Source organism: Durio zibethinus, chromosome 17, assembly GCF_047325235.1.
Source record: "Durio zibethinus cultivar Kanyao isolate XHJ-2024 chromosome 17, ASM4732523v1, whole genome shotgun sequence".
Lineage (NCBI taxonomy): Eukaryota > Viridiplantae > Streptophyta > Magnoliopsida > Malvales > Malvaceae > Durio > Durio zibethinus.
Genome location: NC_143178.1, coordinates 16,711,825 through 16,738,800, shown reverse-complemented (window position 1 = coordinate 16,738,800; position 26,976 = coordinate 16,711,825). Strand labels below are relative to the sequence as shown.

Below are 26,976 nucleotides of genomic sequence, written 5' to 3'. Positions count from 1 at the left end.
TTTATTTTTTTAATCAGACACTCAAACTAGCTAAATGACATAAAACTTCTCTAAGTAGAGGTTCAACAACTTTGAAAAAATAAATAAAAAGCTTTTCTAAATAGAGGCTCAATGAATTTGAAAAATAAAAGGTTCCTCTAAACAAAGGCACCACAACTTTGAAAAATAAAGGCTCATCGACTTTAATTATACTTAAAAAAAGGGATTTAAAAATTGTTATTTAAAAGTTATAACAAATCTTTACTAATATGATTATTAATATAGTTACAAATTATAACTTATAATTTAATTTATAAGAATAATTATTATAAATTATAATGATACAATTATTGTTTTATATCCTTATTATAAATAAAAGGTTAATTAATGTGTTAACTATTATATTAATTTATAATTTGTGATAATAATCACAAATTAAAATACAATATAGAAAATGATAAAATATTTAGAATAATTATTAATATTAAATTATAAGTTATATAATATTTCTAATTTATTAGAATATGTACCATTTATTATATAATTTATATAAATTATATATTTTATAATTGAAATATAATATCTTAATTATGTGATATACATAATTTCTTCATATTAAAACTACAGTATTTGTAACTTAAGGTAATATAAAATGAATAAAAAATGATAATCAAAATTTATTAAATATATAATAAAATAATTCAATTATATATATAATTTCAAATAAATATATAATTATTCTATATAATTATAAAATTTATGTAGAATAATAAATATTAAATAAATAATTAAATTAAAATATTTATTCATATTCTACATTGTTTTTCGCCCTCAAGTCTATTTATGAATCCAAGCAATTGATGCATTTAACTATCATAACAAGGTTCGTTAAATATAATAAATTAATCTTTAAATAATTAAATTTCCAATCTTGAAATAACATTTAAATTCATGCAAGCTTATTTAAATAGTTATCATAATGGCATGCTACTACAGTCATTGTTATTTTTAATTATTTTATGATAAACAAAGGTTTTACTTGTTATCTGAACAACTATCTATTTCAAAACATTATGACATAAAAATAACATATGAGATTCATTATTAGATTTATTAATACTAATTCATTATTAAAAATAACAAATTTATTTTTAATTCTCTTGGTTATTAATTTTTAGAATATTATTAGATTAGTATTATTTTATAATTAATTATTATATTTCAATTAATTATATAAAATATAGAAAATATTAGCAATTAATTATATTTATATTATTATAAAATATAAATTGAACTTATTATATTAATTTATTAATTAAAATAATAATTAAGCTATAATATTATAAATAAATATTATTATTCATTAATTATTTAAGCTATAAGTTAAATAGGTCATAATTAAATAAATAATTATATTTTAAAATTAATGATAATTATTATATATAATTAAATAATAAATAACTTGATAATAATAATAGAAAAAAGTAGTATTATTTATAATTATATTATTTATTTTAATGAATATATGTTTATTAATTATATTTGATTAAATATCTAATAAATAATATGAATAGACAATTATTAATTATTAAAACTACTTATAATTTAAATTGTCATAATTTCTAGATCTGGGGATCTATCGCTAGACATTGATCTGAAGGAATCACCACCGATCTTTTTTATCTAGGTGTGATTAGCCACCTAAGGAATCTGTCCTTTCAAGGAACACCTAAGCTTAAGGGTCCCTAAAAGAATAGGTTCAGGTCTACTAACCAAAATAGGGTTCGGGATCGGTTACATGTGAGGAAGGTTATAGCACCCTCACAACGCCCATCGAAAGATGGTACCAGCTTAATTTTGTGTTATCCAATAAGCCTTAAAAATTTTACCAAGTAATTAGTTATTGAAAATCATTCTCAATTGACTCTAATACTTTTAGTAAAAAATTGAGAAAATTCTCTCACCTCAAGAGTATGCAAGAAAACTACTGTTTCGCTTACAGAGGCTCCATCGTCAGATTGTTTAACATTAAAGAAAATCCAAAGAAATAGAAAAAAAGGAAAAGAAAAATGATTGCTTTTGTACAGGAAAAATTGATACTTCCCAAAAATATTTTTTGAAAACTTTAATTGTAAGGAAAATTGATACTTTCAACTTTTTCTCAAAAATATTTCTTTTTGAAAATTTTTATTTTTTGCAAAAAATAAAAATAAAATAAAAAAATACTCTTCAAAATAACTAACACATAAAAAAACAAATAAATAAATAAATAAAATACCAAAAAAAAAATCTTGACTTGAGGAATTCGACGTGACTCCACTAGATTGTCCATAGCCTTCACCAATTTAACACGATCTCCCCCATTTTCCACGAAGAAAATAATGGCTTGAAGTGTTGCTGAAAAACCAGCTAGTTTGTGTTCATCAACACATCTGGAATTCACTGGTTTGCCATGTCAACAAGGTCTCCAAACAGCTTATCCTCTGGTTTTGAAGGCTTGCTCGGTGGTATGTAAGACAAAGTTGAAACCTGGTAGGAAAAGTTTCTCAGGACATTGTCATGTCTGATGGATAGCCCATACATTTGCTGATCAAGATATTGTTGCTGACCAGGGATTCAAAAAATGGGTTGATAGCGGAATAGCGACCGCAAAATTGCGGTAGTGCTGCCTTCCGCCACCGTTAATGTATAGAAAACGGTTGAAAAATTCATTCCCATCAAAAACGGAGAATAACGGCTGCAAAATAACGGCGTAACGGGCAATAGTGACAATAACGGACCGTTATTGTCGCTATTCCGTTTTTCTACTCACGGATCTAATAGTTTTAACAAAAAAACAAAATTTTACGCCTGCAAAATAAAACAACAAACCTGTAAAAGTAAAAGTAAAAGCCAAATCAAAAAATAAAGCTCACAATCTCAGATCTTTATCATAAAAAAAAATTGTAAAACGAGCTAGAAAACAGAGTTTCAAGTTTCAACCATTCAAACGGCATTTTCGGCATTCAAATTCAAATCAACCTCAAGTTTTCGATCAACATTCAAGAATCAAGATCAAACAAGGTAAGAAAAGAAAGTTAAATAGCCTTTTTTTTTTTGTAAAATTTCTGTAAAATGATCGATCTGTTGTGTCTTGTGAGAGTTTGAAAGATGAACGAGATCTGTAGATACTAGGTAAGTCAGCAAGTGATAGTGATAAAGGGATGTGAGAGAAAATGAGAGACGAAAAAAAAAAATTTTTTTTTTCTGGAAAGCCAGAGAAAGTAAAGACGAAGAAGATGATGAACAGCAAAATGAAATGTTTCTAGAATGGTCTCGGCTCGGGTTGTTAGAAAGAGTCAAACAGATTGATATATTTAGGCACGTGGAGAGATCGGAGGGGGGTGGGAGGATTGGGTGTGGTGGGGCGTTGGGGGGGAAGGTGGGGAGGGATTGGGTGTGGTGGGATGTTGGGAGGGAAGGTGGAGAGGGATTGATGGGGTGGGGAGGGATTGAGTGTGGTAGGGTGTATGGAAGGTGGGATTGAATTTTTTTATTTAATTTTGTAATTAATTTTTGAAAATTTTTTAGATAAAATTTAATTAGTGGTTTTGAAAATTTATAATTAATATAATATATAGATATTTTAAATGAAAATTTTGATAAATTTTTTTGTATAAGTTAGATGAAAAATAATTAAAATTAAATATTATATTTTGATTGTGTTATATATTAATTTATAATTTTGCATATGAATTTTAATTTTTTTTGTTGTTTTGATATTTATATTATTGTCAATTCTTTTGATATTATATTAATTCTTGTTATTTTTGTGTAATTATTGAAGATTGTGTTTATTATATAATTATTAAAAGTTGTTTGTGATAAAAAAAATTTTATATCAATTATTGTATCAAAAAAATTAAGTTACTTAACAAATTTAGCATTTTATGATCTATTATTCTTATTAAGATTAAAAACTAAAAAATAAAAAAAATAGGTTTGAAAATTTTATTAAAATATAAGTTTGAAAACTTTTAATTTTTGAAATTTTTTTTAGATAAAATCTAATTAGAGGGATTGAAGATTTATAATTAAAAAAAATAAAAGATTAATAATTTAATATGATATACATAGAGATTGTAGATGAAAATTATTGATAAATTTTTTATATAAGTTAGACAAAAATTAATTAAAATTAAATATTATATTTTGATTGTGTTAGATATTAATTTATAATTTTGTATATGAAATTTAATAATTTTTTTTGTTGTTTTGATATTTATATCGTTGTCAATTCTTTTAATATTAGATTAATTCTTATTATTTTTGTGTAATTATTGAAGATTGTATTTATTATATAATTATTTGAAGTTATTTGTGATAAAAAAAATTAATATCAATTAGTGCATCTAAAAGATTAAGTTATTTAATAATATTCTTAAGATTAAAAACTAAAAATTAAAAAATTTAGCCTAAAATCAATTTTTAATGATGTAATAAGTAATATTAATATTTCTAAATATAAGTTTATTTTGTTTTTATACAAAATAGTAAGTATGCCACCACGTGAAGAGTTCCCGAGTAAAGGAGTAGAAGGCGCGCCAAGTGATGATATAGGTTGGCATTTTGGAACACCTGTGCCAAATACAAGAGGAAATGTTTCATGTAAACTTTGTGGTAAAGTTGTAAAAGGAGGAATAACACGTTTCAAAGAACACATTGCTCATAAAACTGGCAATGTTGCACCATGCCCTAACGTTACTGGTATGTTATGTTTTTTTAATTTCTTTGAAAATATTATTGTTAATTTCTTAATAAAAATTATAAAATTACATAAACATGTGCAACTAATTTTTTCTTTTTTTTAAAACTATATTATTAATAGGTATAGTAAGAGAAAGCATGATGAAACTCCTTCAAGAAAGCAAATCAAAAAAGGCTGACAACAAAAGAAGAAAAAATGAATTTTTATCACAGTTAAGAGGGGAAGATGATTATGAAGGATTTATTGATGAAGACATTGCTACTAGACAAGCCGTGCGAGATAGTATCCAATCACAACATGAGTGGCACAGAAGACAAGAATTCAGACAAAGAACTAGTGGTTGGAGTAACATATATGAAGAAGGACGAAGCTCTCATGGTTCAGTTGCTGAATATTTTGAAGAAAGAACAAGAACTCCAAATGAGTCTGAATTTTCATTAAGGGGAGCTGTTCCTGAATTGGTTAGAAGTAAAAGTTCAAGACAACCAAAAGTAAGTGATTCATTTCTAAAGACATTAAGAAGAAAAATGGGTGAATCAGTATCAAAATTTTTGATATATGATCGACTTCCTTTTCAATTAGCAAATTCCCCATGGTTGCATAATTTGATTTCTGTGGCAGCAGAAGTTGGCCAACATGTAAGACTTCCAACACCTTATGAGGTCTCAGATGTGTATTTAGAGTCTGAGTATCAACAAGTTCATGAATGGGTTAATGGATTAAAAGCTTATTGGAATGAATTGGGTGTCACTTTGATGTGTGATGGTTGGACCAATAGTTTGAATCAAATGCATATCATTAATTTTCTTGTTTACTGTAGTAAACTGACTATTTTTTAGAAATCTATAGATGTCTCAAGTGTTCGTAGTAGAGATACAAACTTTTACTACAGATTATTAGATGAAGTTGTGGAAGAAATTGGAGAAAAATACATTGTTCAAATAGTCACTGATAATGAGGCAGCACTTAAGGCCGCAGGAAAAAGACTAATGGAGAAGAGAAAACATTTGTATTGGACAGCATGTTCAGCTTATTGTTTAGACTTGTGCCTTGAAGATATTGGGAGGAAAAAAAATGTGGCAAAGGTTTTGGATGATGCAAAGAAAGTGACTTGTTTTTTATACAATCACATTTGGACTGTTAATTTGATGAAGAAATATACACAAGGAAAGCAAATACTTCGTCCTGCTCTTACCCGATTTGCCACTCATTTCATACAATTAGAAGAAATAATAAGGCAAAAGCAAAGTTTGAGAGAGATGTTCAATTCAAAGGTTAGTACTTAGTAATTAGTACAATTATTTAAATCTAGCATCTTTTTATAATATTATTGTTTTAAAATATTAATTTAAAATATATTACTCTAAAAATTTATTGATGAATATATAGGAATTTAAAGATTCAAAATGGGGACAACAAAAATCAGGACCTGCTTATGAAGTCAAAAAAATCATTTTGGGAAAAGATTTTTGGAAAAAAGCAAGTGATATAATAAAAGTTTATGAGCCTTTGGTAAAAGTGTTGCGCCTTGTGGATGGTGATGAAAAACCAACAATGGGTTTTATTTACGAGGCTGTGGATAGAGCTAAACAAGCAATTCAACAAACTTGTCGTTATTCTGCTGAATATGAAAAGATTATTGACAATAGATGGAGTTTCATGCACTCTGACTTGCATTCAGCTGGTAAGTAAACCAAGAATATAGATGGTATTTAAAAAATATGTTTATTTTTTATACTTAAATTGCTTATATATTTATTTTTTATTCTTTTAATATAATATTGTTATAAATTATGTTTAGGTTACTATCTAAATCCACAATTTCAATTTGGAGTGGAACATTCTGCAAATGTATTTAAGGAAACATTAGAAGGTATAAAAGCAGTTATTGAAAGATTAGAACCTTCGATAGATACTCAAATCAGAATGATTAATCAGGTTAGTATTTAATACTATTTTATAACTTTAACATTTGTTTTATGTATTAAAAATTAAATTATTTTTTATTTATTCATTTATTATTGTATTTTCAATGATGTAGTTGTTATTATTTCGAGACAAGCATGAAACATTTGGTAGTCCACAAGCACAAAGAGCTTGGAAGCAAATGAATCCAGGTAAATAGTAAGTTAAATAATTATAATTTATTTATATTATTTAATTGTATAGCCCATTGAAATTTAATTTAAATAATTTTATACAGCTGAGTGATGGATGATATATGGCACTTGTGTTCCTGAATTACAAAAACTAGCAATCAAAGTGCTTAGTCAAACAACATCTGCATCAAATTGTGAACGTAATTGGAGCACATTTAGCAATATTCACACCAAAGCAAGAAACAGATTGAAGTTTGCAAGACTCCAGAAACTTGTATATACCTATTATAACATGAGGTTGAGGATGAGACATCAAAAAAAAATGAGCATTGATGAAATAAATAATAGTTTTAATCCTATTAGCCTTGACCATATTTTTGAAGATGATGATCCACTAACAGAATGGCTACAAGAGAAAGAAAATCCTCTATTAGATGGTCAAAACTCTGATTGGTTACCTGCAGATAATTCTGATAATGAAATGAATGTTGAACGATCACGTCAATCTCAAGAAAGGAATGTATCTCATTCAAGTTCAAGTCCAACACCAAGTCAGAGTGATGATGGTGGTGGTTTAAGTCCAGATGATGATGGTGATGGAGATGGTGATGGTGATGGTGCGAATTTTGGTGATAATATGGATGCAAATCGACCTTACAGCCCACTTGGAGGAAAATTTGGGCTTGCTGCTACTGGTGGACTTTTTATTAATATGGCAGAATACGGAGGAAATCCATTTGCTGAATCTAGTGAGGGTCAAAGTGCACGTACAGCTCGATCAAAAGGAAAAGCAAAGAAGCACCACTATGAAATTTCTAGAGGTTCTTCATCTTCAGGTGAGAGACCAAATTCTAGTAACTTTGAGTATAGTGAATCATCTGCTAGTACTCAAAGACATTACTATCCACCAGAACAACATAATTTTCAACCTCATCATGGTTATCCACCTCCATATGGTTATTATCCACCTCAAATGTATCCTCCACCTCCTCAAATATATCCTCCACCTCAAATGTATCAGTTACCACAAATGTACCCTCCACCACAAATGTATCATCCTCAAATATATCCTCCACCTCAAATGTATCAAGAACAAAGGTCTCAGGGATGGAGATGGAGTCAACTTGGCTCTCAAAGTGAAGATAGAGAATCTGATCATCCTCGTCATTCTACCATGTGGTAAATTTGAAATATGTATCAATAATTGTAGTTGATGGAATTTGAAATTATTATATTTTTAAGTTTGTAATTTTATTAAATTAAATGCTTGGTATTTAACATATTATGTTTTGTTAATATTTGATTTGTCTAGAATTAATATTGAATATGAACTTGGCCAAAAAAAATTTTATGGATAAATCAAATATGAATGCTTTTTATAATCTAAATAAAATTGTGAATAATTTTTTTAGAAAATAAAAAACATAGAGTGTCATAAACTATTTTTAAAATCATTGAATAAGAGTTTTTATAATTATAATTATAATTATTACATTTTATAATAAATTGTGCAAAAAAATAAAAATTTCACGACCGTGATGACCGCAGTGACCGCAATTATCTCCGTTATATCCGAAAACGCGACAAATGCTACGCAACCGAAAACGTGACCGCGACCGCTATTTAAATCCCTGTTGCTGACCATAACCATATGCTCCCACTTGGTTGCCATACATTTGTTGAGGATACATAGGATCCATTTGCTGTGGAAGTATGCCCATATACTGTGCTCCCAGAACTGGTTGAGGATGAAAACTAGCAAATCGATTTCCCTGAACAGCCTCGTTATTAATTGCTGACAAATGACCGGTTGTGATTAGCTGAATGTACATACCCACCACCTGATCACTTCTCATATGTTGAGGTCCTTGAGGTTGGCCATGCGTTACACTAACTTGAGTAACCATTGACTAAGGATATTGAGCACCTGCAATTGGGTTAGAGTCTGCTGCCTGTGCTTCCCAAGGTGGTGGTGGTAGCAAGCCACTACTCTGGGCACTATAGATAGGTGAGGAGGGCTGATGTTGTGGAACCAACTGACCATTCCAAGCAGGACATGTACCTTGAGCATATGACCGCTCATATCAAGGTGATCCCATGTTTGGTGCAACTCTATTCGCATGAAAATTCTACTACTGCTGAATTTGAAGAGTCAAAGGATTGGTTTGTCCAGCCCAACCTGAAGACTAGGTGCTAGCAGAATTGGAGGTGTTGTTACCATCAGAGAACATATCAAAGAGAACAAGGGCATTCTGCTATGATGCAGGAGTTGTAATCATCACCACTAAGCAGGTCCATTTTGGGATTGACTGCTACCGGAGGAGTTGAACCATTAGTTGCAGGAGGAGCAAGAAGTAATAACTGATTAAATGGTTGTGAACTTACACCATTGCTTACGGTGGATCTCCCCTCTGATTGCTTGCTGCTATCCCCAGTATTAAGTAAGGGACCATTGACATTCATAAGTTTTCTTGCTGCTTTAGGCTTAGGTTTGTCTACTTAAGAAGAAATTCCTGAAGCTATTGCTTCATGCTTTGCTAGTATGCGATGCAAATCATCATTCAATGCTAACCCTTGACATAGAAGTGACTCATCCGATGTTGAATTAACAAGGTGTACAACTCTTTGTTTGTAGTTACAGCACTGCTCCACTAAGTCAACAATCACCTCCTGACTAAGTCCCTGCTTGTTTACAGGATCTAGTGCATTTAGCATTTCGACAAGGACATCCATAATACCCCATGCATTTTGAATTTCTATCAAACTCAGGGTTGGGAACTCAGACTCTGCGAAAGAGTCAGAAGTCTCTTGCCTATTAAAATTGCGAATATTTTGGGGATAAAAAGACAAAGGTTGTGTTTGAGGAGGAGTAAATACAGGTGCAGACCTCTCATTTCTTGGGGGAATACTGCCCCAGCACACAACAACTCTTGGTATGCAACATAATATTGTGGATATCTTGCCCTTGCTCCTCCAAAAGCTTCTTGCCAAGTGTCAATTAGAGACAATATCTTCTCTTTCACTTGAAAATCAGGCCTTTTCTTGACTATTTTGACCATCTCATGGAGAACGTCTCTTTCTGCAACATTCATATGAACAATGTCCCCGTAGTTTTTTATGATAGTCTCTAATAGAGTTAGTGCAAGAAGTTGAACTTTAGGATTTTTACTTCCAAGCCGCTTTTTTATCCCTTTCACAACATCTTTTGCTTGCCCAGGGTCACGATTTAGCATGTCGCAGATCTCGATATTTCTAGCCCAATCAGGCCCAATCAGCAAGTCGCTTGTAGCTCTCTTCACCATAGAGTTCACCATCTTCTCTCCCAAAAAGCAATTCACACACGCAATAAGAAAAAAAGATCAATCCGATTCCAGTCACCGTCCGGCTAGATCGCAACGAACTACAGAATATTTCAAAGACTCCTCCAATACACTCCCTCTTTGTCAAATAAATCAAAGAGTGGAAAATCGGCAGTTCTCTACCTCTCTTCTCCTCTTCGCTTCTCTCTCTTTTTTCCTTCTCCTATTCGGATTCCTCTTCTATCTTTTCTCTTCCCCTTCAAACTATGAATTCCCCCCTGATTTATAAAACCATGCTGCTTTTTATAGAATTTCAATTCAATTCCACTTAGTCATCCAATGCTAAAGATTAGCAACTAATTATGCTTTCTGATCATCATCAAGCCTAATCTCAATCTTTTTTTTTAAATAATCAGATAATGAAGATAAAAAAAAATAATAAATAGATCATAAGATAAAAATTAAAAAATGATAAATATGAAATAAAAATCCAAAAAAAAATAAAAAAAATATACAATCGAGCTTGGATCGATTTTAATTGACAAAGGACCCCGGACAAAATGAGGTATCTACAGCTGCCCTTCTTTGCACATTTTTTATGAAACAAAAATTGTACAAAAACGTAGACACCCATTCAAGACTCAACTGGATTTTTTTTTTTTAAATTTTGATCAAAGCTCCTCTAAGCAGAGGCTCAACGACTTTGAGAAACATAAACAAAGCTCCTCTAAACAGAGATAATTTATTTATTTATTTATTTATTTTTAATTTTGATCAAAGCTCCTCTAAGCAGAGGCTCAACAACTTTTGAAAAATAAATGGCTTATCTAATTAGAGGCTCAATGACTTTGAAAAATAAGTAAAATCTCTAAGCAGAAGCACCATGACTTCAAAATAAATGCTCCTCTAAGCAGAGGCACCACCACTTTGAAAAGTAAATTGCTCCTCTAAATAGAGGCAACCACGACTTTGGAAAATAAATTGCTCCTCTAAACAGAGGCACCACGACTTTGAAAAGTAAATTGCTCTTCTAAACAGAGGCACTTCAACTTTTGGAAAGTAAATTGCTCCTCTAAACAGAGGCACCTCAACTTTTGAAAGTAAATTGCTCCTCTAAACAGAGGCAACGAAACTTTGAAAAATAAATTACTCCTTAACAATCATGTTCAAAGGAGTTATAGGTCGTGATTGAAGGAATTTTGTAATAGAAACTCAAGAATTCACAATTTGAGTTCAACATTCAGAGGTTCAAATTCGCAAGAACCTTCTAACTTCGTAAGAATTTACTGTGATTTGATTCTCAAAATTTCAATTTTGTTCAAATATGCAAGATCTCAAGATTTGCATTTGTAACTTGCAAGACTCGCATCAAAATCCTCATTTGAATTTTAAAGGCTCACACCCAAAAGTTCAAGGCTTTTCAAAGGTTCTCATTTGGCAAACTTAGAATTCATATCCAAAAATTCAAAGCTTCTCATTTGAGTTCAAAGGCTCAGCAATAAAACTTAGAGTTTCACATCTAAGTTCAAAGGTTCTCATTTAAAAAATTAGAGATTCATATCCAAAAAGTTGAAGCTTTGTATTTTGGAGATTCACATCCAAAAGTTCAAAACTTTTCATTCTAGTTCGAAGATTCACATTTGACGAACTTTAGGGTTTCATTCCTCAAAGATTCTCATTTTGAAACTCAAAGATTCTCATTTGAGTTCTCATCAAAATATTCATAATTTTTTTTAAGTGACTCAAAAATTTGCATGAATGAATGTTATGACCAAAGATGCAAATGCCTCCTTAATGATGCAAATACGGTAACCTATATTCTCATAGTGCCATGCATGTCAAAACAAAGTTTAATTCATCGAATTATGCTTATGTACTATTCAAGCAATGATGCCCTCATGATGCTTGTAATGCAGATGTCTATGTAACAAAATTTTAAATAATTATGGTGATGGCTCTCAAAACTCCACCATTATACATGTCTTCTTTGTTCAGTTTCTCAATACTTTGAAACAAGTTTCATCAATCGATCATCACTTGACCATCATTCCTGGACTTCTCAATACTAACAAATTTTAGAACAAGTTTCATCTATCATCACTGGGTCATTTCTTATAGGCATCTCAGCATTAACCATTCTGAACTAGGTCACACTCATAGGTTTCTCAACCCTAACCATTCCAAAACAAACTTTGTCCACTGATTATTTTCATCATTCAATCATAACTTTCAAGTCTTGTCGACCAATTCATCCTTGTACTCATCACTTAGTCATCATTCATAAGCTTCTCAGCACCAGTTTTGTCTATTGCTCCATATCATTTTTATCACTTAACCATAACACATAGGCTATATTAACCAATTCATCCCCATATTTATCACTTGATTATACCACTTTCAAGATTTGCCTCATTTTCATTTTATCATCTAATCCATCATCATATTCTTCATTTGGTCACATCATATGTCCTTTCAAATCATCTCTTTTAAGTTTCTGGCATTTCTTCATTTTGTTACCACCATCATCTTAGATTTTTTTTCAAATGAATGCAAGACTCTTTTAAGCACATATTCATTCATTCATTATCATTTCAATTCTTGACAAATACAATGCAATCAAGCATTTTTTCAATTCATTCTAGGGGTGTAACAATAAGAGAACACAAGGTGAATTATAGTAAAGATAATCAATGAAGATTTATTTTGTTAGAAAACAAATGGGAAAGGAAATAAATTGGATACATGTCATTGGGTTGAATGGTATGTCCAAATGATGAATATTCAGACAATTCTCAACATTAATCTAGGATTCTTTTTCAAAAACTCATTCCATTTACTGTTGAAGTCATTTTGAACTTGGTGAACTTTGCCCCGTCTTTGAAGGATCTTCAGATATCTTTGATCTTTCATCTATGTGAACTATTTGACCTGGATCTGTTTCTACCAAAATCACCCTTTCAGGTTTTCAATTTGAATCTCTTTTTTCATTTTCTCATTCTTTCTTCTTTTTTTTTCTCTATTTTTTTTCTTTCATCATTTTTTTTTCATTTTTCATCCATTGTTGATATCTTTCACACATCCAACTTTAGAGCAATGTAGCATGATTCCATTGTTTCATCATGTGCATGTCTTTGCCTAATATATGATCATTCAATTTGAGCATTCACACTTGATCCAAATGGACTTTTCAAGGTTGTAATGTAGGTCAAGGTGAGAGGTCATAAAAGAAATGGATACAATAGGCTCAAAACATGTATTAAAAAGGTTTAAAACCAAAGGATCATTTTATGTAACTTGTCATTTTGTCCCCACATCATTTCACTATTTTTTCTTTCCTCACACAAAGAATTCTCATTACTTTGCCCCAAATCATGTGTGGCATTTATTTTTTTTCTTTTGCTTTTCTTTCTCTTTCCATCTTTGAGAAGGTGATCCTTGGTTGGGGTTCTTTAGAAAAAGAAATCATAATAGGCTCAAAGGGATAGCAATAAATGATTTTTCGAGTGGTAAAAGAAAGATGACCATTTTTCATCTCAATTGTGAATACTTTTCTTGAACATCATCTATTGAACAAGGCTCATGAACCTATATAAAAGATTACATATCTTCAAGATATATCTATTTCACCTCTGATAACAGCTTACTTTTTTACTCAAATCATCTCCTCATATTAATGTGGATGAGTTCTTAAAATTAAATCTCAGAATTATTGTTATCATTGTCTAAATATTCATCATCTGAAATTTAAGAATGGAAATGTAAATTTATGAAAGGTAGCAGACCATGGAGTAATGGTCGAGTGAAAGAGAAAATGTAATGAAATGCATTAACTTGCCTTTATTAAAATGATAACAAGTGAAGTCATATTGCAAAAAGAAATCTAACATTACTTAAAAAGAAATCCTAAAATGATAAAAAAACCTTCAACCAGCCTTATCTCCATTCTTCAAAATTGTCCCCTTATGCGATCAAGTGAAAAATCTTTATTGACATCTTGCCCCTCAATTCATTGTGACTCTCTGAACCCTTTTTGACCAATGTGTTCTTGATTGTCACTCAAAGCACTAACATCAGGTGTTGTTGCTTTTCCTTAATCAAAACTTACCATTCCATCATTGATCAACCATTGCACCTTATACTTTAAAGCAGTGTAATTTTTAGTAAAATGGCTAGTAATTCCATAGTGGTAGTCGCAGTAGACTATAGGATCATACCACTTAGGATAGGGTGGCTTAAGTGGCTCCACATGGCTGGGGGCAATCAAATGGCTATTATAGAGTTCTCAATATAACTCCGTATAAGTCATAGGGATTGGATCAAATACAGGTTTTTCTCGAGTAGTCCGTTGTTCCGTGAACCACTTGCAGGGTTAGTAGGGTAAATTTGGGTTCTTGTAGGAGCTTGAATGTTAAGGCTATATGTAAGATCTTGAAGGCTAAAAATTGATCAGTGTGTGGATGAATAAAGTGGTTGTGGAACTAGCTAGTATGGGTAGGATGAGGAATTATTCACAGCAAGATAGTACGAAGAGTAACCTTAGGGTGGATAGGATTGGTAACCTCTAAATTGTTGTCTATCAAAGCTCACAGCTTGAGCTTCAGTTTCTTTCTCCTCGGGTGCCTTTTTGGTTTCTCCTCATTTCAGCTTGCCATTTTTTATGGCACTTTCAATAATTTCTCTAGATATCACCATGTTGGCGAAATTCTTTGTTGCATTCCCTATCATCTTTTCATAATAGGGAGACTTCAAAGTGTTGACAAATAACACTGTAGTTTCTTTCTCAGTCAGAGGAGGTTGTACTTGAGAAGCAATATCCCTCCACCTCTAGGCATACTCTTTAAAAGTCTCACTGGCCTTTTTCATAGGTTTTGTAAAGACAAACGATCAAGGGCCAAATCCATTATATGTTGATATTGACTGATAAAATCATGGGCCATGTCACTCCAGGAATGGATGCGTGTTCTGTCTAACTGGATATACCACCTAATAGCAGAACCAGTAAGGCTATCTTAGAAAACATGCATTAGTAGCTTTTCGTCACGAGCATGGGCTACCATCTTTCGACAATACATGGTAATATGAGTTTTTGAGCATTTTATACCATCATATTTTTTAAATTTTGGTACTTTGAACTTAGGAGGAATGACCACATCAGGGACCAAGCAAAGCCCAGCCGCATCAACTGAACCATAGAAACCAATTCTTTCCACAGCCCTAAGCCTTTGTTCTAGCATACTAATTTTAGAGTTTTCTTGAGCTTCCACTTTTATCTTTTCCTTGTCTTTTCCTTACGGTTCATCCAGATCAAGGATTTGAATTGATTCAACTGCCTTTTCAATAAAGACAGGATTCATATAGCTATGGTAATGCCCTGGATTAGAAGCTGATGGCATTCCAAGATATATAGGATATGTGAAGTGTTGTGGTGGAACCTCTTGTGCAGACTGAGCTTGAGGTGGACCAAAATCAGGTGGATATAAGAGGTTAGTCACTTCTTACGATACAGGACCTTGTTGGCTTGTGTTCTCTTCTACTCATTTCCCCTTATTTAACTTGTTGATAGCATCCAAAATTTCACTTAACTCATTCTCAATCTTTTCCTGTGCTTTTTCTAATTTTTCAAATCGATAAGAATTTTCTTGCTCTATTTGTCCGGCTTTGGATCTTGTGTTGTATCGATGGATAGGGTTCTCACTAGATGGAGCTATCCTCGAACCTTTAACACAACAATTATGATTAGAAATGCTATGCTATGCTATATGATACGTTGATGTATGAATGAAATGTACATTTTCATGAATGAAATGTACATTTTCATGGATGAAATCTAATATGAAATGGATGCAAATGATAATGTTAAAACATGATCATGAAAATAATACAGATGCACAAAATCAGACAAACAACATAGTTAGTTTCACAGATGAACTGAAAGTGATGCTGATGCATAATGTTACATATGATAATGAAGATCAACAAAGTCAGACAATCAAAATGATTAGATAAACACCTTTTTTATGTCCTAGTTTCAGGGTATATCTATCATTGGGTAGAAAAGGCTCTATCTTAGGGTTAGGCATTTCTAAGGTTCACTTATATGTAGTTCAAGGCTAAAGTCTAATGGTTCCCAAATTGCTCCTTACATCATTGTCCATCACAGACTAGTAAGGCACCTCAATCCTCACCCATTATAGGCTACAAGCGAAAAAGGTTCAATTTGAGTGGGAGTATTTTGTTAGCCACTGTGGAGGCATTAAACCTCACGAAAGCAATAGGTACTTTACTCCCTCCTAGAGGGACGGAGTTCAGGTATAGAGCTCATGTTATGCATATGCATATGAATGACATAATTAATAAAGTAAATAAACATGAATGAATAAAAAATATATACAAAAGGTTCAATTTTATTAGGCTTTTGGATAACACAAATTTATTTGCTGACCTGACTCTCAGACTTCCCCAGCAGAGTCGCCAAGCTATCATAACGTCTAGATCCATGGATCTATCGCTAGACATTGACCTGAAGGAGTCGCCACCAATCTTTTTTATCTAGGTTTGATTGGCCACCTAAGGAATCTATCCTTTCAGGGAACACCTAAGCTTAAGGATCCCTAAAAGAATAGGTTCAGGTCTACTAACCAGAACAGGGTTCGAGAGTTCGGTTACGTGTGAGGAAGGTTATAGCACCTTCACAACGCCCATTGAAAGATGGTACCAGCTTAATTTTGTGTTATCCAATAAGCCTTAAAAATTTTACTAAGTAATTAGTTATTGAAAATCATTCTCAATTGACTCTAATACTTTTAGCAAAAAATTGAGAAAATTCTCTCACCTCAAGAGTATGCAAGAAAACTATTATTTCGCTTATAGAGGCTCCATCGTCGGATTGTTTAACATTAAAGAAAATCCAAAGAAATAAAAAAAAAAAAGGAAAAGAAAAATGATTGCTTTTGTACAGGAAAAATTGATACTTTCAATTTTTTTCCAAAAATATTGTTTTGAAACTTTAAATTCCAGGAAAATTGATATTTTCAACTTTTCCTCAAAAATCCATTTTTGAAAACTTATTTTTAAGGAAAATTAATACTTTCAACTTTTTTTCCAAAAAAAACCTTTTTTTTTGAAAATTTATTTTTAAAGAAAATTGATACTTTCAACTTTTTCCCAAAAATATTTTTTGAAAACTTTAATTGCAAGAAAAATTGATACTTTCAACTTTTCCTCAAAAATATTTCTTTTTGAAAATTTTTATTTTTTGCAAAAAATAAAAATAAAATAAAAAAAATACTCCTCAAAATAACTAACACATAAAAAAAAATAAATAAAATACCAAAAAAAAAATTATCTTGACTTGAGGAATTCGACACGGCTCCACTAGATTGTCTATAGCCTTCACCAATTTGACACGATCTCCCCCATTTTCCACGAAGGAAATAATGGCTTGAAGTGTTGCTGAAAAACCAGCTAGTTTGTGTTCATCACCACATCTGGAATTTACTGGCTTGCCATGTCAACAAGGTCTCCAAACAGCTTATCCTCTGGTTTTGAAGGCTTGCTCGGTGGTATGTAAGACGAAGTTGAAACCTAGTAGGAAGAGTTTCTTAGGACATTGTCATCTCTAATGGATAGCCCATACATTTGCTAATCAAGATATTGTTGCTGACCATAACCATATGCTCCCATTTGGTTGCCATACATTTGTTGAGGATACATATGAGCCATTTGTTGTGGAAGTATACCCATATACTGTGCTCCCAGAACTAGTTGAGGATGAAAACCACAAACCGGTTTCCCTGAACAGCCTCATTATTAATTGCTAACAAATGACCGGTTGTGATTGGCTGAATGTACATACCCACCACCTGATCACTTCTCATATGTTGAAGTCCTTGAGGTTGGCCATGTGTTACACTAACTTGAGTAACCATTGACTGAGGATATTGAGCACCTGCAACTGGGCTAAAGTCTGCTGCCTGTGATTCCCAGGGTGGTGGTGGTAGCAAGCCACTACTCTGGGCACCATAGACAGGTGAGAAGGGCTGTTGTTATGGAACCAACTGACCATTCCAGGCAGGACCTGTGCCTTGAGCATATGACTGCTCATATCGAGGTGATCCCATGTTTGGTGCAGTTCTATTAGCATGAAAATTTTGCTGCTGCTGAATTTGAGGAGTCAAAGGATTGGTTTGTCCGACCCAACCTGAAGACTGGGTGCTAGCAGAATTGAAGGTGTTGTTACCATCAGAGAACATATCAAAGAAAACAAGGGCATTCTGCTATGATGTAGGATTTGTTTGTTGTGGTTCTCCCACAGGAACAAGGGCTAGTGAATTATCTGCCTTTGATGAATTGTAATCATCACCACTAAGCAGGTCCATTTTAGGATTGATTGCTGCCAGAGGAGTTAAACCATTAGTTGCAGGAGGAGCATGAAGCAATAACTGATTAAATGGTTGCGAACTTGCACCGTTGCTTGCGGTGGATCTCCTCTCTGACTGCTTGCTGCTATCCCCAGTATTAACTAGGGGACCATTGACATTCACAAGTTTTCTTGCTGCTTTAGGCTTAGGTTTGTCTGCTTGAGAAGAAGTTCCTGAAGCTATTGCTTCATGCTTTGCTAGTATGCGATGCAAATCATCATTCAATGCTAACCCTTGACATAGAAGTGACTCATCCGATGTTGAATTAACAAGGTGTACAACTCTTTGTTTGTAGTTACGGCACTGTTCCACTAAGTCAACAATCACCTCCTGACTAAGTCCCTGCTTGTTTCTAGTATCTAGTGCATTTAGCATTTTGGCAAGGACATCCATAATACCCCGTGCATTCTGAATTTTTGTCAAACTCAGGGTTGGGAACTCAAACTCTGCAGAAGACTCAGCAGTCTCTTGCCTATCAGAATTGTGAATATTTTAGGGATAAAAAGACAAAGGTTATGTTTGAGAAGGAGTAAATACAGGTGTAGACCTCTCATTTCTTAGGGGGAATACTGTCCCAACACGCAACAACTCTTGGTATGCAACACAATATTGTGGATATCTTGCCCTTGCTCCTCCAAAAGCTTCTTGCCAAGTGTCAATTAGGGACAATATCTTCTCTTTCACTTGAAAATCAGGCCTTTGCTTGACTATTTTGACCATCTCGTGGAGAACGTCTCTTTCTGCAACATGCATATGAACAATGTCCCTGCAGTTTTTTATGATAGTCTCTAATAGAGTTAGTGCAAGAAGTTGAACTTTAGGATTTTTACTTCCAAGCCGCTTTTTTATCCATTTCACAACATCTTTTGCTTGCCCAGGGTCACGATTTAGCATGTCGCAGATCTCGATATTTCTAGCCTAATCAGGCCCGATCAGCAAGTCCCTCGTAGCTCTCTCCACTATAGAGTTCACCATCTTCGCTCGTAAAAAGCAATTCGCACACGCAATAAGAAAAAAAGATCAATCCGATTCCAATCACCGTCCGGCCAGATCGCAACGAACTACAGAATATTTCGAAGACTCCTCCGATACACTCCCTCTTTGTCAAATAAATCAAAGAGTGGAAAATCGATAGTTCTCTACCTCTCTTCTCCTCCTCGTTTCTCTCTCTTTTTCCTTCTCCTATTCGGATTCCTCTTCTATCTTTTCTCCTCCCCTTCAAACTATGAATCCCCTCTGATTTATAAAACCATGCTACTTTTTATAGAATTTCAGTTCAATTCCACTTAGTCATCCAATGCTAAAGATTAGCAACTAATTATGCTTTCCGATCATCATCAAGCCTAATCTCAATCCTTTTTTTTTAAATAATCAGATAATGAAGATAAAAAAAAAATAAACAATAAGTAGATCATAAGATAAAAATTAAAAAATATAAATATAAAATAAAAAATAAAAAAAATTTACAATCGAGTTTGGACTGATTTTAATTGACAAAGGACCCTGAACAAAATGGGGTGTCTACATAAATAATAGTAATTTGTTTTTATAATGATTTTATAAAAATAATTAATAATATAAATATATAAAATATAGCAATAATAACTTTATATTATAATACAATAAGTATTAGTAATTATAATTACTAATTTTTAAATAGTGATAATATTATATAGTTTATATTTTGTTACATTCTCTATCATCTTATTATTTAATTTAACTATTTAAAATTTTAATAAATAATTATAAAAAAATTTGTTTTATTTAACTTATTAAATTTATAATTAATATTATAATTAATAATAATTATGATAATTATTATATTATATAATATTGTATATTATAATATTAATTTATTTATATTATTAAATAATTATTAATATTGTTTATAATGATAAATTAATAATTTGTTAATAAAGAAGGAAAAATACTATATATATTATATTTTAGTAATTATATTATTGATAATAATATTATTATTCATTTTATTGTAAGCTATTATTTATTAACTAAGTTAGTTATGTGTGGAGAAGGATTAGCACCACTACAACGCCCACAAAATTTTTATCAATTAATTATACGCTATTTGTAATTTTGGATAAAAATAGTTTTCTATATGAAATTTAATTATAATTCACTTTCTTTGTAACCCACCAAAACTTAGATTATTTTATTTAATAGACAAAATTAAATTATAATTAAAAATGTAATTTAATTTATTGATAATTTGTAATTATAATTTATATTATAATTATTAATATAAATTTAAATTATAATATATTAGTGATTTTTTATTATTAATTAAATTTATAAAATGATTAATAAATAATAATATAAAGACACAATTGTTATTAACAAAAATACCTGTTATAATAATTATAAATTCTTTTATTACATCTTAATCATTTTAAGATTAAATATTAATAAAAATAGTTAAAATTATTATAAAATTAATATAATACTAATTAAATATTTAAAATTTAATTTTTTATATTTTATAAATTATATATAATAATATATTTATTGTTAAAACCCTAAATTAGTATTAATTTAATAATGTAAAAGATTATATCAATTATTTTATTATTAACTTGTATTATAATTTGATTATAAATTAATAATTACTTATATTAATTATATAAGTTATGTTAACTTAATTTACTTATTATAATGAATCTTCAGTAATATATAAAATCAAATATATAAAAGTAATGAATCTATTGGATTCATATAAATAATTAAATATCTATTATTCCTTTTTAATATCATTTACAATATTTTTAATAAAATTATTTTATTATAATTAAAATAATTTATTTGTTTTATCATAAAACAATTGTTTTAGTTCATAAAAGCTTATCCAAAATCAAATAATATTACTTTATTAATATTTCAATTATTAATTATTTAAATAAATAATTGTATATAATTTTTACTAATATATTATGTACAACTATTAAATATTAATTATTTTAATATAATAATAATTATTATATAATTTATTAATTTAAGTTATATTAATAACATTTATATTAATATTATTTATTAATAATAATTATAAATAATAATATTATTAAAATGAATTATAATATAATCATAATATTATAATTTGATTATAATTTAATTAATATTAACTAATAATTTACTAATAATTATTTTATATTCTTATAATTATTAGCAATAATTGATAATTAATAGATTATAATTAATAGTAATAATTATTAAACTCAATTATTAATATTTAGAACAATATTATTAAAAATTATGGAATATTATTAGTTTAGCAATATTTTACTTCGAATAAGTTTATATGAATAGAAACAATTATTTTATGATAAAACAAAGATCATACCAATTTGAAATAGATAACTATTCATATAGTCATAACTATTTGAACTGGTATGGTAAACAGATTTAGTTTTTAAATTTCTTATTAATTTTTAAAATATTAATAAAATAATATTATTTTGTTCTGAATAATTTTGTACGTATAGAAACAGTTGTTTTATGACAAAACAAAATGTCCTAATGATTTGAAATAGATAATAGTTTAAATGGACATGACTATTTGAACTTGTTCGGTAAACATATTTATTATTTAAATCTCCAACTTATTAATTTTTAGAATATTAATAAATTAGTATTATCTTATTTTGAGTAAACTTGTATGAATAGAAACTATTGTTTTATGAAAATCAAATTGTCACAACAATTTGAAATAAAATAATTATTTAAGTAGTCATAACTATTTGAATTCGCTCGATAAACAAATTTATTTTTTAAATCTTTAAGTTATTAATTTTTTGAATATTAATAAATTAATATTATTTTATTTTGAATAAGCCTTTATGAATAGAAACAATTGGTGTATGACAAAAAAATGTCATAATAATTTGAAATAGATAATTATTTAAATAGTCATAACTATTTGAACGTGCTTCAAAAATAGATTTAGTTTTTAAATTTTTACTTATTAATCCTTAGAATATTAGTAAATTTATATTATTTTATTCGAAATAAGCTTGTATGAATGTAAACAATTATTTTATGACAAAATAAAAGGTCTTAATAATTTGAAATAGATAATTGTTCAAATAGTCATAACTATTTGAACTTGTTCGGTAAACAGATTTATTTTTTAAATCTCTTACTCATTAATTTTTTGAATATTAATAAGTTAGTATTGTTTTATTTCAAATAAGCCTATATAAATTGATACAATTTTTTATGACGAAACAAAAGATGAAAACAATTTGAAATAGATAATTATTCAAATAGTTATTACTATTTGAATTTATTTGTTAAACATATTTATTTTTTAAATCTTTTACTTATTAATTATTGAAATATTAATAAATTAATATTATTTTAATCCGAATAAGCATTTATGAACAAAAGGTCATAATGATTTGAAATAAATAATTGTTCAAATAGTCATAACTATTTGAGCTTATTTGGTAAATAGATTTGAAATAAGTTTGTATGAATAGAAGAAATTATTTTATGACAAAACATAAGGTCATAGCAATTTAAAATATATAATTATTTAAATAGCCATAACTATTTGAACTTGTTCAGTAAATAGATTCATTTTTTAAATCTCTTACTTGTAAATTTTTGGAATATTAATAAATTAGAATTATGTTATTTTGAATAAGCTTGTACGAATAGAAACAATTGTTTTGTGACAAAAAAAAAAGTCATAACAATTTGAAATAGATATTTGTTCAAGTAGTCATAACTATTTGTACTAATTAGGCCAACAGATACATTTTCTAAGTCCGTTATTAATTTTGAATTAGCATAACTTTATTATGAATAAGACTATATGAATAGAAACAATTGTTTCATGATAAAACAAATGGTCATAACAATTTGAAATAAATAATTGTTCAAATAGTTATAACTAATTAAACTGGTTTGACAAACAAATTTATCTTTTAAATCTCTTACTTAATAATTTCCAAGATATTAATAAATTAATATTAGTTTATTCTAAACAAATTTATATGAACAAAAACATTTGTTTTATGACAAAAGGTAATAATGATTTAAAATAGATAATTGTTCAAGTATTCATAATTATTTGAACTATTTTTGCTAACAAAATTATATTTTTAATCTCTTACTTATTAATTTTTGAAATATTAATACATTCAATTTATTTTATTCCGAATAAGTTAGTAAGAGCTAAAAAAATTGCTTTACAATAAAATAAAATGTCATAAGTATTTCAAATAGATAATTATTTATATAGCCTTAACCATTTGAAGTGGTTTGGCAAACAAATTTATTTTTTAAATCTCTTAGTTATTAATTGTCAAAATATTATTTGATTAGTATTATTTTATGACAACATAAAAGGTTATAACAAATTGAAATGTATAATTATTCAAATAGCTATAATTATTTGAACTGATTTAATAAAGAAAATTATTTTTTAAATCTATTACTATAAATTTTTGAAATATTAATAAATTAGTTTTATTTTATTATGAATAAGCTTGTATAAGCTGAAATAATTGTTTTATAACAAAACAAAAGGTCATAACAATTTAAAATAGATAATTATTCATATAGTCTTAACTATTTAAACTGGTTCAACAAACAAATTTATTTTTTAAATCTCTTAGTTATAAATTTCTAGAATATTATTAATTTAGTATTATTTTATTTTGAATAAATTTATACAAACAAAAATAATTATTTTATGACAAAACAAAATATTATAACAATTTGAAATAGATAATTGTTCAAATAGTCATAATTCTTTGCACTTATTCGGTAAACGAATTTATTTTTGAATCTCATACTAATTCTTGAAATAGTAATAAATTAGTATTATTTTATTTCAGATAAACTTATACATTAAAAAATAATTATTTTATTGCAAAACAAAAAGTACTAACTATTTTATTTCAAATAAGCTTGTATGTTGAAAAACAATTGTTTTATGACAAAATGAAAGGTAATAACGATTTGAAATAGATAATTGTTCATATGGCTATAATTATTTAAACTAAGTCAGTAAATTGATTTATTTTTTGAATCTCTTAATTTTCAAAATATTAAGAAAAGTAGTATTATTTTATTTTGGATAAACTTTTGTGAACTAAAACAATTGTTTTATGACAAAAGAAAAATTCACAACGATTTTAAATAGATAATTGTTCAAATAGTCATAACTATTTGAACTTGTTCAGTGAACAAATTTAGTTTTTCAAATATCCTACTTATTAATCTTTCAAAAGTTAATAAATTAGTATTATTCTCTTTTGAATAAGCTTGTATGAACTGAAACAATTATTTTATAATTAAACAAAAGGTAAGAACAATTTGAAATTGATATTTATTCTAATAATCTTAATTATTTGAACTTATCGATAAACACATTTATTTTTTAAATCTCTTACTTATTAATTTTTAAAATATTATTAAATTAGTATTATGTTTATCTAAATAAGCTTATATGATAAAAATAATTGTTTTCTGACAAAATAATGATCATAACTATTTGAGATTAATATTTGTTCAAATAGTCATAACTATTAGAATTGCTTTGAAAAACAACTTTAGTTTTTAAATCTCTTGCTTAATAATTTTTGAAATATTAATAAAGTAGTATTTTTTTATTTCAGATAAGTTTTTGTTAGCTGAAACAATTGTTTTATGATAAAACAAAATGTCAAAATAATTTTAAATAGATAATTGTTTAAATAGTCATATCTATTTGAAATTATTCAGTAAACAAATTTTTTTTTTTAAATCTCTTGCTTTAATTTTTTGAATGTTAATAAATTAGTATTATTTTATTCCAAATAAGCTTGTATGAATTGAAATAATTGCTTAATGACTAAACAAAATGATAGAATGATTTGAAATAGATTATTATTCTGACATCTTAACTATTTGAACTAGTTCGGCTAACATATTTATTTTTTAAATCTTATTAATGTTTGAAATAGTTCAAATATCTATTTGAACTATTTTATTTCTATTTGTTTTATTTGATAATATTATTGAATGATAATACTCATCTTCAAAGGGAATTTTTGGCATATTAATAAATGTTATATTTATATTAATATTTTAGTTATTAAATATTCATTAGTTAATAATTAATTAAATAATGAATATTTTATTAATCATTATTAAATAAATATTTCATTATTAATATTTCTATTAATTAGGCATTATATTGTAGAAATATTAATTAACAAATTAATAATATGAAATATTATTATTTAATATTATTTTATTAATTAAAAATAATTAATTATTAATTATTTAAATTAATATTTTAATATTATTATTATATTTTAATAATAATATTGAATTATTAATATTAATAATAATGGCTGAACAGAAAGTGTTCTTGCAACATTAACATGAAAAACACATAGTTATATTATAATTAAAAGATTAATTAAATGAGTCTTTATTTAATATTAATATTGATTAATTATTAATATTAAAATAAATATTGATAATATAGTTCCTTATTTTAATTAAATATAAATAATTGTTAATATTTAAAATAATTGTTATTAATTTAAAATGAATTAGATTAATATTTAAGGATTAATCATGGAATTTAATCTATTAACAATTATTTGAATTAATTAAAATATAAATATTTAATTAAATTATTATTATAAATACTTATAATTTATTATTAATTATCTGAGTATTGATTTTAATTTAAATATTTTAATTATTGATTTTTATTAATTAATAGATAACTAAAAAGATTTATTTTTTAGATCTATTATTAATTTTTAAAATATTAATAGAGTAGTATTAATTTATTTCGAACAAACTTATATGGACAAAAACATTTGTTTTATGACAAAACAAAAGGTCATAATTATTTGAAATAAATAATTGTTCAAATAATCATAATTATTTGAACTGGTTAGGTAAGTAAAATTATTTGTTAAATCTCTTATTAATTTTGAAATATTAATAAATTCATTTTATTTTATTCTGAATAAGCTAGTATGAATTGAAAAAATTGTTTTATGACATAACAAAATGTCATAACGATTTAAAATAGATAATTGTTCATATAGTCTTAACTATTTAAACCTGTTCAGCAAACAAATTTATTTTTTAAATCTCTTAGTTATTAATTTTCAGGGTATTATTAGATTAGTATTATTTTATTTCGAATAAGCTTGTATGAACATGAATAATTGTTTTATAACAAAATAAAAAAAAGGCTTATTTTTTAAATAACTATTACTTAACAACTAAGCAATTTATACAATTAACTAATATTAAATTTAAATATAATATTTAATTATGATAAAGTAACTAATATTAATTAATTGTTTTAATTATTTAACAATATGTATTTAAATAGTATATTTAAAAAATTATATAATAAAAGCTATTTCTATTAACTTATTAATTAATATTTATACTTAATT

General features: G+C 28.0%; 1 protein-coding gene and 2 pseudogenes across 1 annotated transcript; 1 reads left to right on the top strand and 2 right to left on the bottom strand.

The window, feature by feature from the left end:
- Positions 1-2,403: 2,403 nt before the first annotated feature.
- Positions 2,404-10,180, bottom strand: LOC111288930 (TOM1-like protein 9; annotated as a pseudogene).
- Positions 4,646-8,008, top strand: LOC149514047 (uncharacterized). The gene is made up of 7 exons (XM_089746777.1): positions 4,646-5,217; positions 5,351-6,000; positions 6,116-6,410; positions 6,528-6,664; positions 6,768-6,843; positions 7,290-7,781; positions 7,917-8,008. The coding sequence occupies exons 2-7, from the start codon at positions 5,716-5,718 to the stop codon at positions 8,006-8,008; spliced, it is 1,377 nt and encodes a 458-aa protein (XP_089602903.1). The 5' UTR covers positions 4,646-5,217; positions 5,351-5,715.
- Positions 10,181-17,202: 7,022 nt separating the features above from the next.
- LOC111288920 (TOM1-like protein 9 pseudogene) lies at positions 17,203-19,698 on the bottom strand (annotated as a pseudogene).
- Between the last annotated feature and the right edge of the window lie 7,278 nt (positions 19,699-26,976).